This window comes from Emys orbicularis, chromosome 9 (genome assembly GCF_028017835.1).
Source record: "Emys orbicularis isolate rEmyOrb1 chromosome 9, rEmyOrb1.hap1, whole genome shotgun sequence".
In the NCBI taxonomy this organism is placed as follows: Eukaryota; Metazoa; Chordata; order Testudines; family Emydidae; genus Emys; species Emys orbicularis.
The window spans coordinates 39,979,217-39,997,650 of NC_088691.1; the positions used below are offsets into that span (position 1 = coordinate 39,979,217).

General features: G+C 50.9%; 1 protein-coding gene across 1 annotated transcript in view; it reads right to left on the reverse strand.

Annotated features, from left to right (window-relative positions):
• The window catches only part of FRMPD3 (FERM and PDZ domain containing 3), a 96,709-nt gene that overhangs the window by 39,881 nt on the left and 38,394 nt on the right, over positions 1-18,434 (reverse strand). The window contains exons 4-7 of the mRNA XM_065411031.1: positions 8,705-8,859; positions 7,253-7,355; positions 5,709-5,754; positions 686-790 (exon numbers count right to left, since the gene is read on the reverse strand). Of these exons, the coding sequence (XP_065267103.1) occupies positions 686-790; positions 5,709-5,754; positions 7,253-7,355; positions 8,705-8,859 (409 nt within the window). The remainder of the gene's footprint in view (positions 1-685; positions 791-5,708; positions 5,755-7,252; positions 7,356-8,704; positions 8,860-18,434) is intronic.

Below are 18,434 nucleotides of genomic sequence, written 5' to 3' on the forward strand. Positions count from 1 at the left end.
ACATGAATACAACCTGACATTCACCAAATGGGAGAGTCACTACCTGCTTCCTGGCGTGGCGCATCTGCAAGTGAAACCAGTCAATCTATGCATGTGTCCAGGGGATGGGAATCCGTGGAGTGAGCTACAGCCTTGCACTCATAGCCCTGAGCCACCTCCCAGCCTGCTTTGCTCTGCCACAGGGCAGTTCCAAGGCCACACTCTGGCATGGACCAAAGCTACCCTGAGAGATAGAGACCCTGCCCCTTCACTTGTGGCCTGATCAACCACGGGTACACATGAGATGTACATATCGGTCTATCCTTCCAGTTTACAGAGATCTACAAAGCAGCTGCATCTCCTTCACAGAAGCTATCTAGGATAGAGGTGGACCTTACAACTAAATCAGATTCCTGCAGAGTGCTGTGGATCACATGCCAGCCCTATTATCTGTACTCACGAATCCCTCTGTCACAACACACATCACAATCCTTTGTCCACTATAAGTGAAGTTAGACGGACCACAGTCCATCACTTACAAGCTGATTAGCAGAGGTCTCTCAGGCATCACCCAAGAACCCTCTGGCAGGAATGGCCCACAGGAATTTCTGCACCAGCCCAGGAAGAGCCATCTTTCAGAGGAGCAGACTGACAGCAGAAATACCCACATCAGTGCAATGGTGGACAAAGGAGGAGCAGCACTTACTGGATCTGTCTCACCAACCGTGACCTGTTCTGAAAATCGGACCTTCACTGGATTGGATCTCAGTTTCGCCTTCTTGGCTGCACTGATGAAAGCGGATTTTGGGGACTGCAAAAAGAACACAGGGTGTTAAACATCTGTCCTTGAAGCTGGAGCTTGGGGAGGGGGAGAGAGAGACTTTCCTTGGAGGCAGTGCAAGAGAGAGGCAGAAGAGAAGCATTGATAACATTAGGTAACAGAACACATGCCGAAATTCTCCTTCACATGCCCTGCTGGAGAGACAGGCCCCCTAGGGAGTGCCACCACTCCAGTCCTATGGGAGAGTAGGCATGGTGCTGAGGCAGGGATGGGCACAATCCACATGGAGGGAAACAGCCATAAACTTCATCCTGTTTCCTGAGCATGTGGGGGAGTGAGGACAAGGACCTGCAAATGGCTGCCTAAATCAAAGCCCAGCTAGCGTTGGGCTGCTCCATCCGACACAAACCTCACCTCTGTGTGACATGTCTATGGCACTGGTGGTAGCAAGGTGAGGCACACAGCACAGTGAATGGGAGCACCTGGTACATGTTAGCAGTCATGGATCCATGCCTGCAGTGCACTCCCACTACCAGCTGGAGGCTATAACAATATGATGGGTGTCTATGTCCCATCCACCTCCCCAAGCTGGGGTCACCATCACAACCCACTGAGTTTCCACCTGCCTGATGATGATCAAGAACCCTCAGGAACCTGTGTGGAGAGGGGAGGGGAGGTACAAAGGCGCACTGGCAGAAGCAATGTATGAGTCTGCAAGCACTGGGTGGCAGCAGAGGAGACTGACTGAGGAAGAGAGTTGGAGCTTTTGGATCATAGTATCAGGGAAGTTCTGTTGAAGTCAGTGTGACTGCACTGACTGACACCAGCTGCGGATGTGGCTCTCCACCTCTAATTCACTGGTTCCAAAATACAGTCCAGGCTGCTAGTGAGTGAATCGCATTGCCCGGTGATGGCCACGAGAAATGGTCTGGTGGTCTCATTCCAGTGCCTGGTGGTCAGGTGGCCTCCTCACAAGCATCACTGTGGCACTAAAACCTCACAGGCTCAGCACACAGGCCACGGACCAGAGCTCGGCAACACTGTTTGCCAAAACCTTTTTTCGTAAAAAATGCAGATTTTGGTTGACTGAAACATTTCGCAAAATGGTGGTGATTTTGCCAAATTGTTTTGTTCAGGAAAAAAAAAAGCCCTAAAAAATTCAGAAAAAATTGCAATGTTTCGAATTTTTGATTCTAACCACTTTTCATTTAAAAACTTACTTCAATGTTGTAAAAAACCCCAAAATGTTTAAAAATAGCTCAAAAATGAAATCAAATGCTTAGTTTAGACACAAACAAATTTTTTTTTTCAACTTTTCAGTTTGCTGAAAATTTCAAAAAAAAATTTCATTTTGGGCTGACCCAAAATAATATTTCCTGATTTTTTGGAACAGCCAGTTAATCCAAAAAAATCAGTTATTGGCACAGCTCCCAGGCTGAATCCTGGAGTGCTACCGATCTTTGTTGCCTTTACTGGTGGTCTCTTCTGGTCTGGAGTCATACTGTCAGGGGTAGGGGACAGAAGTTTGCATTGCAACGGCCTGCGCAGGTTGGATCGATTTAAATCAAGGTGAAAGCCTCAATTTAAATAATCAATTTAAATCAATTTTTCCATTTGCACTTCAGTTATTTCTAAAGAAATGTGCATTCTCATTGGTTGATATAATCATTAAAACATGTTGATTTAAAACTAAACAGAGCCTTTACACTAGATATGGTACATCTTTTTGCTACCTACGAGGATACACTCTAACTATACACATTTATTTAAGCAATTATCTAGCTTAATATTTTCAGATTCTTATTATACATTTTTAGCCTGATAGAATATGGTATATTGCAGGCGTTGGCAACGTTGGGCACGCGGCTCGCCAGGGTAAGCACCCTGGAGGGCCGGGCCAGTTTATTTACCTGCTGACACGGCAGGTTCGGCCGATCGCGGCCCCCACTCGCCGCGGTTCGCCGTCCCGGGCCAATGGGGGCGGCGAGAAGCAGCGCGGGCGAGGGATGTGCTGGCCGCGGCTTCTCGCTGCCCCCATTGGCCCGGGACGGCGAACCGTGGCCAGTGGGGGCCGCGATCGGCCGAACCTGCCGTGTCAGCCAGGGCTGGCTCTGGCTTTTTTGCCGCCACAGGCAAAAAAGCCTCCGGCCCCGGGGGGAGGGCGGCGAGCCCCAGCCGGGGCTCCGCTCTCCCCCCGGCGGCCGGGGGGGAGGGCGGCCGGAGCCCTGGGAGGAGGGCGGCGAGCCCCGGCGGGGGCTCCGCTCTCCCCCCGGCAGCCAGAGTGCCGGGGGGAGGGCGGCGAGCCCGGCCGTGGCCCCGCTCTCCCCGGCGGCCGGAGCGCCGCGCCGCCCCCCTCCAGGTGCCGCCCCAAGCACAAGCTTGGTGGGCTGGTGCCTGGAGCCGGCCCTGGTCTCAGCAGGTAAATAAACTGGCCCAGCCCGCCAGGGTGCTTACCCTGGCGAGCCGCATGCCAAACGTTGCCGACCCCTGGTATATTGCTTATTTACTCTATTTTTTCTCATGATTCAAGCTGTATTAGAATGGTAACTAGAATTTAATTAAACACAAAAAACAGTATATAAAATTTATTTTTATTAAACAAACCAAGCCCTTAATACGCTACTGTTGTGCCATATTTATAAAGCTTGATCTCAAAAGTTAGATGTTTCCCGATTCTTTCTTTATATAGAAAAACAGCCTTCAACTCAAAGTTTTTGATAGAGGCTCATGGATTCAGCATATTTATTTTTTATTTAAATGTTTTAAGAGATTATAATAAATGTAGGCTTTTAATATAGTTTGTGTTAAATTCAGATTTCATTTTAAACAGGTTTATTTTTAAAAAGAAAAAGTGAGTATAATGTAAATGACAAAATAAAAAAATCTGATTTAAATTAAAAAAATCCATTTTTAAATTTAAAAAAAAAAAACTCATTGATTTTTATTCACCCTGGGCCTGTGCTGCCCTGGGTCTTTAGAGAGAGGACTTGGGTCTCTGGAGCTCTCAGCCTGGCACATGTCACCAGCACACAGCACTTCTCTCAAGGTGTGCTGCAGGGTGCGAGCCGTTCTTGTGAGTGTCTGAGGTTTCGGTCTGAAGGCGGCTGGCCCGGGGCTAACATGCTGCCTTGCCCAGCTGCTTTCCAGAGGAAGGAGAAAAGCTGTGTCAGAGGCCGGCGTTCACTCCATTCTTTAGGGAGCAGCATTGGGCAGTGGCACCCTCCTTCCAAGAGAGCAAGAAAGCAGGAGAGAATGGAAGGGGCTCTCGCACGTCTCTCTCTCACCAAGATGAAAAGGTTCGGGAAAGCAGAAATGACATCCTGCCTTCATTGCTGGTGGCATGACAGTTCAATCTGTTCCACAGCCACGGGCTCTTCGCGCTCCACTGCAACTTCACCACTCGGTGCCAGCACCTGTCACTGCTGGGCAGAGTCTCCAGCAGCATGGCATGCAAATGAGGTGAGAGGAATCGGGGAGCTCAGTGGCTCTATTTCTCCAGGGGATTCCCACCAGGTGTCACCATGCCAAGTCCACCAGGGGTCCTGGGCCTGACCACAAACATGCCAGATGTGCATTTATGGCTGAACCCCAGGAAGGCGTCCAGCACCGCAGCACCACTTTCCCCACAGGCTTCCACTGAAGGAGGCTCTCCTCCTTCCACCCCAGTCAGGCTTCCTATGCTATCCCCTTACAATGACTCCTGCTGGTGGAGGCTGGTCCTGCAGTAGCTATGCGCTCCCCAATGCTCAGCGTTCCTAAATGCCATTCAAGGCAGCTGTAGCCTGGCGGTAGGATGGGTCCATCCTTTCCAACTGCAGTGAGTTTTGGCTTCAGATACAGTGCTGGAATATGTAAGTGCCTCCTGTGCTCTTGCAAGCTACTCAGGGCAGACAGTCAGAGCAGCCACTTGGAGAATGCTTTAAAAAGAACGGCCCTTTCCCCTGCTCTACCCAGGGATCACTAAGGCACAGGAGTGGTCCAGACAAGACACAGGAAAATACAGTACGGTCATCCTGGCAAAGGAACCACCAGGCTGGGATTTGCTGTTAGATCTCACCAGAGGCTAAAGAGTAAAATATCTTCCCTCTGGCATCACTGGTGGCTCTGTAATACACACCAGGAACCCTGGGGAGTGCAGTCGTCCCAGGGACTTTTTTATTTTTATTATTCCTTCTCATGGAGAGAGCGTTTCACGGCCTTACTAGCCACAGGAGATGGGAGAGGGAGAGAGATCCTCTCCCTCAGATGGGCTGTTGGAGCCTGGAGAATATTCCTGGATTATTTTATCCAACTGTAATAAATTCCAGTGAGTACGGAAGAAGTAATATCAGAGCTGAAAGCCAGGAATGGTGAGGGTGAGCAGGGTTGGATAAGCTTCCCCAGAGGGTTATGAAATGCCCCTCAATCCTGACCTGCAGCACCTGCCCCCGCTGTGCCAGTCCTGGGCCCCTACAGCCCAGCCAATGCCCCTCAATCCTGACCTGCAGCACCTGCCCCCGCTGTGCTAGTCCTGGGCTCCCCACGCTCAGCCAATTCATTCTGGCTGGCAGTGCCCCGTAGTATCCTCTTCTGGGTCTCTATCGTGGACATCCTGCTGCTCTGATCAGACTGGACGATGAACTTCTGGGATTTGGACAAACGTTCGTTGAGAACGAGGCTGAGCATGTTCATCTGGGGCCGTCACAGAACACAGAATCAAGTCTCCAAAGGGGAAACTCTAGTGCTCTTACCCTGTGCGCTCACTGGCTCCCCCCCAAACCGCGCTTCTCTCTCGGAAGCATCAGTGTGACCTAGACGGAGCAGCCGTATGTTCTCTAGGTCACGTCCTAGTTCAATGGCCATCTGCATAGGCCTGGATTTCAGACCTCCCCTGCCCTGCAGCATACTGTGTCTGCCCTGTCAGAGCTGGAGCCCTGTGTTACAAAAGCATGGGGCTCCTGGAGCTCACCTGGTGAGTCTGCAGCACAGTGAGGATGATGAAGTCCTTGGAACTCCTACAAGAGAAAGGACAGGAGGGAAGGTTAATGGACAGGTTTGCTCTCAGCCCCATGACACAGGACACATATGGAAACGATGGGATGAAAACACCACTTGGAAGAGCCTGGTTGAGAGATCAGACAGCAAACTCTCTCCCCAGCCAGCGGCTCAGATCGTCTCGGTCTCCTAGAGCAGCTTCATGCGCCAGGTAATAAGTGTGCTGGCAGCGCCTCATACAGCTGCTGCAAACGTCTCTGCCAGCTGGGGATGTTTGGATCTCTGTAGTTTCTTACTCTGCTATAGAGATATTATTGAATAGACTGTGTTAACTAGAGAATCACAGCTATTCCAGAGCCCAGCATGACTTGCTCTGAATCACACACAGCCAGGAGCGGCGCCAGGGTTTTTGGCGCCCTAGGCGGGGGTCCTTCCGTGCTCCCAGTCGGCGGCGGCAATTCTGCGGCGGGGGGGTCCTTCCGCGCTCCCGGTCTTCGGGGCACTTCAGCGGCGGGTCCCGGAGCGAGTGAAGGACCCGCCGCAGAATTGCTGCTGAAGACCCGGAGCGTGGAAGGACCCCCCCGCCGCCAAATTGCCGCTGAGGGCAGCAAAATGCCGCCCCCCCAAATCCTGGTGCCCTAGGCAACCGCCTAGGTCACCTAAATGGAAGCGCCGGCCCTGCACACAGCCCAGGTGGATAATTATCTGAGGTGTGGCTCCTGGGCTTGGGCAGGGCTCAAAGGAGTGAGGATTGCTGGGGATTCCCCGAACCAGAGAGGGAGTGCTGAAATAAAGATCCTTCTCGTAGCACCTGGGTCCTTTCCCAGCTGTGACACCAGAGCTGAGAGGATAGGCAAGCTGGTGGGGAAATGGGATAGGGTGAAGGGGCCAAGTTCCCCTCCCTCACACCAGTGTGAATCACATCTCTCCTAAAGCCTTTCAGATTCCAGTCATGGTCTTCTCCAGAGAGCAAACAGGGACCCATTCCAGGTTTCAGGCCACCGCTGAGAGGGGTCCCTGGATGAGCTTCGTGCACAGCGGGGACTGAGTCTCACTTGTGTTCTGACCTATATAAAACTCCCACGGCTCCATAGCCCTCAGAGCCGGATAGGTGTCAGAAAGGGTAATGACTTAGGTGGACGAGCATGTGGTGTGGGTGAAGGTTAATCAAATAAACTTCCTGTCAGTGCCAGCCTTCAGTGGGGTGAGCTTCCTCACAGTACTGCCCTGCCCGTGCTAACTCAGTCTCTGGCAGGGTGCACTTCCTCACAGCAGTGCTGAGCCAGTGCTGACTCCAGCAGAGCCAATTTGACCACTGCAGGACCTGAAAGTGGCTGCTGAGGCTGCAGCCATGCAAATTCCATTGCAGCGGTGTCCAGATTCTGCCAGTTATCAGGTCTCTTGGCTAGTGGTTCAAGGATCACCCCCTCCAGCCCTTTGAGAGATGTAAGTGCTAACACCCCTTTCTGCCCACTCTTTCCCCTGCACCCAGGATGAGGTGGGGGAGAAGTCTGTTACCTGACCAGGTCAATGAATCTCTCTCTGGGGGCTTCACTCACATCCTCATCATTTATGGCCACAATCTGGTCTCCTGCCAAGAGTTTATCCTCAGAGGGGCCTCCTGCCATTGAGAGTAGAGTAGATGTTAGAGCCCCTGCCTGCAGCAGGGAGCGTGCCGTTTCAGTTGGTGGGGGGGAGCGAGCAGGGGAATGGGGCTCTGTGCTGCCCGGAACGAAGGGAGCAGGCCTCAGTGACGGGGCTCTGTTCTCAGCTCGGCTGGCCTGCACACAGCTCCCACTGGGATGAATGGCAGTGGCTCGTCTAATAATCCTCCTATGTGGCCTGTTCCTGTTGTTCAATGAGATACCGGTGCCACGTAGAGGGGCTAGTTCCAGCTTCTCAAATAACTGGTCTGGGAAGGCCAGGGGCCCGGTCACAGGCTGGGCTGAAACCCAGCCGGAGGAACTGGCTACATGTCTACTGGTACCCCGGAAAGAAGGGATTTGGCTCCCCCAGTTCCTCCATGCTCTCTTCCTCCACCAACCCGCTCGGTGGAACCCATCCAGTGTTCCTGCTTGTGGCTCTACTGTAGCCACTTTCCTTCGCTAGCATGCCCCAGAACCCTTCGCAATGGCAGCAGCCGTGCTTCACGCCATGGCAGCCTGCCCAGAGGCTTCTGCAGGGCATGGCAGGGGACTTGCCGTGCCTGCAGCTCCTGACTCAGCAGCAGAGATTCTTTTGGAAGGCGCCCTGGAGGTGAAAACTCCCCTGGGTCTGGCTAAGGGGCAGGTAACCATGGCGCTGCTGGTGCCCACTTACAAGCGGTATGTTGTGTGCCCCCCGTGTCCCCAGCTGCTCTGCCACCTGTCTGTGCTCTGCCTTCCTCTTGTGCTGCCCTCCTGGGTTTTGCTCTTTCCCCTCAGTTGATGCTCTGCATCACTCCTCCTCACTCAGCTCAAAGCGTCTCGATCGCCCTGTTCGCCAGCATGGGCTGGGGCTGGCTTGCACAGGTCCTGGCTGCTGCGGACCCTGTGGCTGCTGACGGGCAGCACGAGGTCCCCTTCTTCCCACTGCCCCCTCTCCACCATGGGCAAGGCACTCTGGGGTGCAGGGCATGGAGTGGGCATGGTTGCTGTACTTCCAAGATCTCTCAGACACCATCCTGTCAGTTGCAGACTGTGTGTCTGAAGGCCCCTGCCTTTAACAGTCAATTCCCCCCAGCCTCTACCCCATTGTCAGCTACAGGCAAGAGAACTACAACACTCACGCCCATCCCACCCTGCACTCCAGCATCTGCCTTCCTCCAGCCCCCAGATCCCAGCCTGCAGCGCCCATACCCCAGGCAGGATGGCAATATCATCCCAGCCAAGCAGCTCCCACTCCTTTGCCTGTTCCTTGCTTCCCACTTGTCTGATCTGCTCCACTCAGGACAGCCCCTCTCCCCAAGGCGGCTGTGAGCCAAGCATGTACCTGCTGTTACCGAGCGCACCACCACTGGCCTCTCGCTGCCGGCCACGAAACCAAAGCCGTAGAGGGGGTCACGCTGGATTTTCACCTGTCGGAGAGCGTCTGAAGGCAGCTGACCACATTCCATATCATCACAGCTCTCCTCCTGCATCACATGACTGGAGAGGGAGACAGGGCGTATAACAAAGCTGTACCCCGAACACAACCTGGCGACAACGCAGGGCAGGGGGCTGGGCGCCGAAAGGCCACAGGGCACCAAGTCGTTATACTGACCTCCCTCAACCAGGCTCATTCTCCACCAGCCTCGTTCCGCTCGGGAGAGGAGCCATGCTGCTTGCAGGAGTGCAGCTCAGATGTAGTTCAACCGCACGGGGCCCGTGCCTTCCCTCTTGAGGGAGTGTGCGTCACGTCTTAGGTGCCCCGAGCCAGGAAGCAAGGGGGATCAAGGATGGGATCTGAATCCGGGAAGGCCTGCTGGAAGTGCAGTGTCTCCTTTCTCCTTGGCTTCCCGCTCAGCTTTGCTGAGTTTATGCGTCCAAACATTTTGTCCCCCCACCCCGCCCCAAATTGCAATTGCTGCCAACCCTCCCCGGGATCTGAACAGCCAGCCCCGTTCTGCCTGCCTCCTACATCACCATCAGAAATTAGGATTCTGCTGCTGGAATTAAGCTGACAATTTGGTTGATGATACCTGAGGCATCCAGCCCCAATTCTCAGAGCTGTACGGGCTCTGCAGGGCTCCTGGGAGCCAATGCTTGTCTTTGTCAGCACAGTCAGCAGCATGGACTCAGAGACGCCCAAGGAATGGATCTGTGATACCCTACCCCCTGTAGCGAATGCCACGATACAAAACAAATATGTGATGACACCTATATTCTTCCCAGACCACTAATGCAAAGGATAATAATCTCATTGGTGTCTTGATTGCTAGAGTATCTTGCTATGAAAAGGTGGCTTTGGTGCACAATTGTACCAGAGACAGATGAAACTGCACATGGTTGCAACCAGAAGAATAAAATGATGAATGAGTTTCACCGATTCCTTGATTCCAAGGCCAGAAGGGACCATTGTGACCATCTAGTCTGACCTCCTGTATAACACAGGCCAGAGAACAGCCCCAAAATAATTCCCAGAGCAGCTCTAGAAAAACATCCAGTCTTGATTTAATAATTGTCGGTGATGGAGAATCCACCACGACCCTTGGTAAATCGTTTCCAAGTGATTGAAAGTGAATGTTGTTTCCGTGCTGTTGGTTGAGTGTTACTGTCCAGACTATTTAGTCTGCTACATTCTTCCTGGCCATTTGGCTACAAGTCAATTGTTCTCTCTCTCGGCAGTTTAGCATGTGATACATCCTCTATCGACTCCAATCCATCTGCATTTCAATGGCCCCCAGCACTGTGATATTTTGACACCAGATACAAAATTAAGGGTGACAGCACAGCATGGCTGAAACCAGAACTGAGCTATTCATTTGAAGCTGCCTCCTCAGACGGGATTCATCTCGGTAGTTCTCTTCCACGAGCAATGCTGCTGAGCTACGCTGCAGCTCCGTGATTAAGTTAAGATCCCCTGAATGAGACAATGACTCAACTCCGGCTCATTCTGATCTTCAGTAGCAGCATGTTGACCAGCTGGCTGCCCCTTGCTGAGAAAGCTCTGACCCCCAGCCCTTTGGTCAAAAGCCTCTGTCCTGATGGGAGCTAGTAGGTCTTTTAGATCCCCAACACCTACAGCCCATATCTGTGGATACCTAGGTATATAGCAAATCCAAGTGTACGTGAATTAGCTGCTATGTTATGTCTATGATACTATGTTCATAGTAATAATGCTGCATAGGTGCCGCCATTGCAATCTGTTGCTATTGTCTACATCAGTGATTTTTAACCTTTTCCATTGATTGATTTCAAACCATTCCAGGGCTCACTGCACCTTCAGTCCCACCTCTCATCCAGCTGGGATGCCCCTCCTATTTTGCAATTTGGGAAGGGCGGGTGGTTGCAACCCCCTGATATCTGTTTACCCCAGTCGTAACCCCCAGGCTAAGAACCCATGGTTTAACTTCACCATTGCATAATAATGTGTCAAATGTGTTTGGTAGGACGCAGTGACATAAATGATAAAAATAAGAACATATAAAGAAAACTGTTGAGCAGAGGATGGGTCATGGCCTTCCCTGCAAATGGAGCCATTGTGCGTACGTGCATGTGAGCTCAGCTCTGGGTGAGCTCTCTGTGACATGCTCAGCACTCTCCTAGGCAGAGCATCAGGCCGAGGGAGAGAGAATGGAGGGTGTTCTGCAACTTTGCTATCAGTTCTCTCACCTTCCCAGCGGAGTTCTGATGCCTTAGAAAGAGGGAAAGAAAGAAAAAATGAAAAAAAAGGCCGGGGGAGGGGGGGGAAGGGGAGGGAGGAGAGCGCCATTACTCACCCCTAGAGCACTGATTGGACTTAATAGGCCAAATTCACTGGAGCTGTAATTACCCTGAGGTCATGAGGGTTGAATATGGCTCCCATATAAAACAGTGTCCATATCTAACTGCTGCTCGAAGAAGCATACCCCGATTTTATTAGGAAAAAACCCCAGGAATCAGCACACCCATTGTTCACGTGCAGCTATTCCAAAGAGGGCGGGCTATGTAGGGGCTGAATATATGGCTGGAACTGCTGGGTCGTTGGCATGAGCCAGCTGTCACTCCACAAACCGGGTCTGCCATACTTTCATGCGCCTAGCAGCTGAGCTGGTTTGCAGCAGTATGGAACATGCCAGGCAGGGGGAAAGGGGTGGGCATGGCTGGGCTGCGGGGTGGTATTATTGCTTCAAATCATTAGCTTTTCATCCCTCAGGTGAACGGTAGGGATACAGCAGGTCAGACCTGAGGGGCATTGGCAGAGCTGTGGAGTTCAAGGACTGGAATAGCAGGGGGCTGCAGGTCAGACCTGAGGGGCACTGGCAGAGCTGTGGGAGGGCTCAGGTGTGGGACAGAGTAGCAGAAGGGGCTGTAGGTCAGATTTGCAATACAGGGACAGAGCTGTGGAGGGGACGCTGGCACAGCCGCTGCCTCTATGGTAGCTCTGTGCCTGGTTCTACAGTAGCTTGTTATCAGCTTTGCTACTCTCATGAGCATTTAAAACAGAATCAAGCAATTTTAAAAACAAAACAATATCGAAAGCAAACGTGGGAAGGTGAAATGCTGACTGAAAGCATCACAGCAGCTCCTGCTCATCCTGACTCAACAGAAACTCCTGCTGTCAAGGGGGTGGGGGTGGGGGGGACGACTGTATCTACCAGCCTAGCCGGCACATCTGAAAGCTTCTCTAGCCTGAGCCCTCCTCACCTTACCCCCCCCTCCCTCCCGGACAACTCTACACTCCACCATATGAATCCCACTCTAGCTATCTGCCATCTGAGACTGACAGATACACTGCTCAGCTGGGCAGCAATATACCACCCCAGATACCAAAGCCCTTCAGGAGCACGGCTGAGTTTAGCCTGTGAGGTCCCCATTTTGCAGATAAGGAAATCGAGGCACAGAGAGATTGAGTGACTAGCTCACATAGCAAATCAATGGAAGAGCCAGCAACAGGACCCAGGAGTCCTTGCTGCCAGTACTGTGCTTTGAGCATAGGACCATCCCCTTGTGCATTATCCCCGTGCACTGCTCCTCCGAGGCTGCTGTTTGACATAACGGCAGGGAAAGGCACAGGGGCACCTTTACTTTCTCTAGCCTGGTGGAATATAATGAGAAAACTCCTCTGTCTATTTTGCTTTGGCAGTCGAGCTGGGATTTGCACAGCTGTGGTGCTGATAAAATACACCTCAGTCCCTGCCACAAACATAAGAAATGAACGTTGGAATCCCCCCTCCCTGCTAGAACCACATTGCTCCTTTATCAGCAGATGCGAGCTGCAGTAAAGTCCATTAAGATGCTAATCCCCGACGCTGTAAATCCAAGGCTGCTAATCGCCTGGCTGGGGCGCCCAGTCCAGCGCCAGCCTCAGCTCTGGGGATGGGCTTTCAGGAGGTTCACAGGGGACAGGGACTGGCTGGCATTACCTGTGTGGAAGGACTGGCTCAGCAGCTTCTCAGCATTTTACCATCGCTGGGGGTGACAGCTGGTTTCAAAGCCAGTCCAATAGCTGGCTCTCCATGACAGCCTGACTCCCTCTCCTAGGTGTTCCCCTAGCTTCCTCCCTGCTCCAATACCCGCTGGCCTCTGGGCCTGCTGGAACTTAGCACCCCTGCACCAGGCCACTAGGCAGGGAAAACTTGTCCTGTAGCACAACTATCCCTAAGCAGGGAACGACTCCAGGCTGCAGCATGGCTTAGACGAGGATTGTTCCTGTACCTCCTTGCCATTCCAGAGGGAGCGTGTTCTCATGGCTCTCCAACCGGGAGGGAGGACATCTGGGGACTCTGCCTGGCTCTGCACAGACATCCTGTGGGACCTCAGGTTGCTCACTGAGCCTCAGGTTCCCCACCTGTACAATGGGAATAAATCTGACCTCCCCCACCAGCACGCTGCGAGGGTTAATCTCTGCACAGGAGAGCCCTGAACGAAGGGCCTTAAGAGACAGGCAGACCCCTATTAATCATCATTCTTATTATGAGCCATCTTCAGAGCCTCCTTTCTGCTGGGAACGGAGCCACAGGTCCCTGAGAGCTCTGGGCTCACCCCTTTCATTCAGAGCTCCCATCACAGACCAAGTACCACTATCCCTGGTCCAGAGGTGAGCTCTGGACTGGGGCCTCGGACTGTATGGTGCCCAGATGGGCTGGTCTTAGACTAGGGCTGGTCTTAGACTGCCTTCACTTCTCAGGCAGCAAACCATCAGCTCAACAAGTTAGCAGCACTCAGATTAAAGGACCCAATTTTGTTTAAAAAAGGCCTAATTTCAGCTGTAACGCAGTCAGTCAGCCACCATGAAATGGAAGAAGGGAATAAAACGCACGCAATGCTGGATATTAACAATCAAACGCCTTTCCCAGCGCCTTAAGCTGCCTCTCCTCTGATAAGACTTTGATGCAGCAGACACACTACAAGTGTAATTAATAATACAGGACCAGCATGACTTACTCCAGTAGTTCTGGAAAAGCAGTAACATCTCATCAGCAGGGGAGCAGGGTCTGCCAGAACCTCCATGTCAAATTGGCCCCCTGCTAGCAATCCTTCAACACTAATGTAGGAGAAGACAGTAGGGACAGGCACTGCCAGACTGGATGGGACCAATAGGCCACCTAGACCAGTATCCTATCTCCAAGGGTACGTCTTCACTACCCGCCGTATCGGCGGGTAGCAATCGATTTATCCGGGATCGATATATCGCGTCTCGTTAAGACACGATATATCGATCCCCGAACGTGCTCACCGTCGACTCTGGAACTACACCAGAGCGAGCGGCGGTAGCGCAGTCAACGGGGGAGCCGCGGCCATCGATCCCGCGCCGTCTGGACCCCAGGTAATTCGATCCAAGATACTTCGACTTCAGCTACGCTATTCGCGTAGCGTATCTTGGATCGATCCCCCCCCCTAGTGTAGACCAGCCCCAAGAGAGGACAGCCCAGACATACCCAAGGAAGAGTGTTCTACTGACCCCCCAACAGAGACTAGCTTATGCCCTGAAACAGGAGGGTTTATATCCCTTCTAAAACTCATGTTTATTTGTTTAAATACTTCCTATACTAACTCTAGATAGTTTTGTTCTCCCTATAAATGCCCAGGTTTTTTTTGAAAGCTGCTAGGCTCCTGGGCTCAATGATATCTTGTAGCAGTGAGTTCCACAGGCTAATTGTGTGGAAAAAGTAGTTCTTTTTTCAGTTATGAAGTGGCCACCTTTCAATTGCATTGCCTGTCCCCCTTGTTCTAGGAGACGGGGGAAGAGAAGTCCTCAATCTCCCTTCTCTCTACCAAACATTAGTTGATATACTTTTATCATGTCCTCTCTTATCTGAGTCCTCTGTAAGGTAAACAGGCACAGTATGACAGTATTCCATTGCTTTGGGATGAGAGGCAGCAGTAGTGCAAAACCATCCTGGCTAATCGGCTTTAGCCTCAGCACAGCATCACAAAAGGCAGCAGGGAGAGAGCAGGAACATCCTACTCCAGGACACAGGCCTGAATGAAACAAGGAGAAACCAGAGGTTTCCCCACCTGTATCCCATAGGAACACAGAGGATTTGCTCTACTAAATCAGATCATTGTTCCATCAAACCCAGGCAGAGGGCAGAGCGAGTGGTTAATGACTCTCTGGCTGCATCTGCACTTCTCTGGGGACCCTTTCAGCATCTGCCAAATTTAAGCTTACATTTAAAACCAAAAATATCTTCTGTCCCTTATGGTTGTAAAGGAAAGCTGAGCGTAACTCACTACATTGCTGTTGGAGTCTGCGGGCAAGCAAACTGTAACAGCAGCTTGAAATGTCCCTATTCAGTACAATGGGGTGTTTATTCTGAAGCCTACTGATAACATTGTAGACAACACCATTATTAACTATTTTAGTGATTATCAATTAGCAGAAATATCCAACTGCTCTGGTATTGCAGGGAGAGCTCGTGTACAGAACCAGCACTTCCCCAGTGCCCAGCATGACCCTCAGTATCCTGCCCCCAGTTGTGACTAATACCTGATATTTGGAGGAATAATCTCTTCTAATCTGGTTCTTATTCTGTACCAATAACTGTGGTGTCTGAGCACCTGAGGGAACTCTATGAAATGCTACTATAATGTACCTAGGTAATGGTACTATGGTGTTTGAAGAAAATTCCTTCCTGACCCCTGCAAGTGATCAGCTGATGTTCTGAAGCATGAGATTGGGTAATCCTCTTTATTGGTGGTTAAAGCAGATCCAAGTAGGAAGGGGAGCTCAGCAGTACTGGTGGCCGCCATACTGGGTCTCATCATCACACGGTGCTGTATGAATGAGGACAAACAAAGAACTGTGTCTGGAACGCACACATCCCTGAGCCACCGGATAGCCAGCCAAGCAAAAATATATTCCTGCCCAGCTGCACACACTGATATCACTGGTGTTCCCCAGCCCCATTCTTACTGACTCGACAAGATTGGGAGTCTGGTTCTCCTTTGCCCTGCACCTTGTGCAGTCTTTTGCAGCAGTGCAAACTGCATGTGAATGATCACCATTTGGAGCATTTTACCAGAGCTGGGTAGAAAACATTTTTCACATCTTGTGAAAATTGTCAGGATTTCAGAAATTTTTCCTGACCCAAATTGGGATGAAAAGTTGAAAACTTCAAAAATGCTCATGAACCAAAAATCCCCCCCTCCACAAAATGTGGTTCAGGTCAGTCACAATGTTTTTTGAAACTTTTTGGTTAGATTTTGAATTTTTTTCCCTTCACATTTTTAAGGCTATCATTAGCTTAAATTTTGAAACAGAAAGGCATTTCCAATCAGAAAACTGAAAAATTTCATTTAAAAAAACGTTGCAATGAGATGTTTCAACAATTTAGAAACTTCAGAAATGTTTCAAGTTGAGAAATTCGTCAAAGCCAACCCTTTCCCACAAAAGTTTCGGTTTTGATGAATTGGCATTTTTCAACAAAAAAATAAAAGTTTGGTCAAAATATTCCCAACCAGCTCTGCACTTTCCACCTACTTTGCACTAATGGAAATGTCTGTCCAAGGAGCTGGGCAGCAGTGAATCTGGCACTGATGTAAAAACAGCTGTTAAGGAATGAAAGCCCCAGCATGGGTTACCTCTGTAAAATCCAGAAATACCCAGTGCGACTCCTCCCATCTCTGACGATGTTAAAACATTTCAGAGGAGAGGTTTTATGCCAAATAAAAAAGCGAAGCCACCTCACAGCTCATTGTGATTTGCCATTGACAGGTTATGTTTCATTAAAAAAAATAAACAAGCATGCTGCAAACCCAACAAAACCACTGGACCCCAAATTTACACACACACTTCCCATCAGAACACAGAAAAGCATGCCAAATACCAGAACTGGTGATATAAATCCAAAGCAGGCAAATGCATCCCTGATATAATAATAACAACTAGCTCTTATATAGCCTGTTTCATCAATGGAGCTCAAAGTGCTTTACAAAGGAGATCAGTATCTTTAGCCCTCCTCCCCTTTTTTACAGATAGGGAAATTGAGGCACAGAAAGGCGACATGATCTTGTGCAAGGTCACCCAGCAGGCCAGAACTAGGAACAGAACCCAGGTATTTTAGGTCCCGGTCCCAGTCCTGCACTCCATCCATCAGGCCATGCTCCCTCCCCAATCCATGCTTCCACATGGAACCCAGAAATATATGTGAGAGTCCTTGTCCCCCATCCAAACCCAGGTCTCTCAAAACCTCTCCTACTCAGTCATGGCCATGGCTTCTAAATGAAACCCACCAGGTTTTCTACACAGCAGTAAAGTACCATCACCACCTTTCTATGTCTCTCAAGTCTGCTGTGTTTCCTCTGTTTCATTTCAGGCTGGATCAGACCCATCTAGTCCAGCCAAGGTCTATCTAGTTCAGTATCGTGTCTTCAATAGTGGCCAGCACCAGCTGTTTTAGAGGAAGATGCAAGGAACTCCCTGGTGGACAACTGAGGAACAACCTTCCCACAGAAGTTTCTTCCTGACCCCGGAAGCCAGTGATTGTGTCATTCCCTGACCATGAACATTTATCGCCCTTATACCTTTTGATCCTCTATGTAACTCTGGGTGCTCCCTACAAGCCAGGAAGAGGAGGGGAAGCTATACTCCCCTCACTTTGACTCCTGCTTGTTCCCATAGCTTGCACAGTTCCCATGTTAGCATTCATGGAACAAGCCAGCCCTTTTAAAAATCCAGACACAGGACGGCTGGCAGGATTTCTCCATCATGTCATCTGCCAAGTGGGTAGCTGACCGCTCAGGGAAAGGCAGCTTCTGCCTCCTCTGACTGAGCTGAATTCTCCTCTGTGCTGCCCACTTAGGTAAGATGAGAAATTTGTCCTTCTCCTTGTGGAGGAGGCCTCAGTCTGTACTAGCTTCTCTCATGCGGCACCTGCACTCCCTACCCCAGCCAGTAACTAGCTATGTTCATCTTCTGCATGTATAGACCTCAGAGGGAACCTAGGACATCTCCTCAGATAGAGGGAAACCTCCTGACAGGACAAGATTTAATGCCCAGACAATAAATTGCTTAGCAAATGCAACTGGGTCTCCTGCCTGTGTCACTGGGGAGAAGATGCATATCATGGGTCTGCCCCTGCTATACCTTACACAAGCATTCGCATCATGTTCAGTAGGGCTACTCACCCGAGTAAGATTCTCTCATGTGAATGAACCTTGCAAGGCCAGACTTCCTGTGCAAGCACACCAGCTTGTGGAGCTGCTGCACTTTCCTCCCGAGTCAACATGGCCTGTGTCACGGTTTGGTGCGAGCAGTGGGCTGAAATGTCACACATGTGGGGTCCCACACCTCTCCCTCCACTTGTTGGATCATGATGGGACGCTCAGCCCACTGCATTCACCTGTCCTGGTACTTCCTCCTTGCTGACCTCATTTCAAATTGGGAACATGCTGTAGGAGCTGCCACACGGTATCACACGATTGTCCATCTGGCTCAGCGTCCTGCCTTTGGGAGCTGTGCTATGTGCTTACGAACAAGCATGTGCTGTTTTTAGCTGTTCCTCTCACGGGGGCAACAGCCATCTGGATAGGGGCCTACGTCCTGCACCACCCATGTGTCCCCAGATTCTGTCTGCCCTAGTAATTCCTGTGCCAAG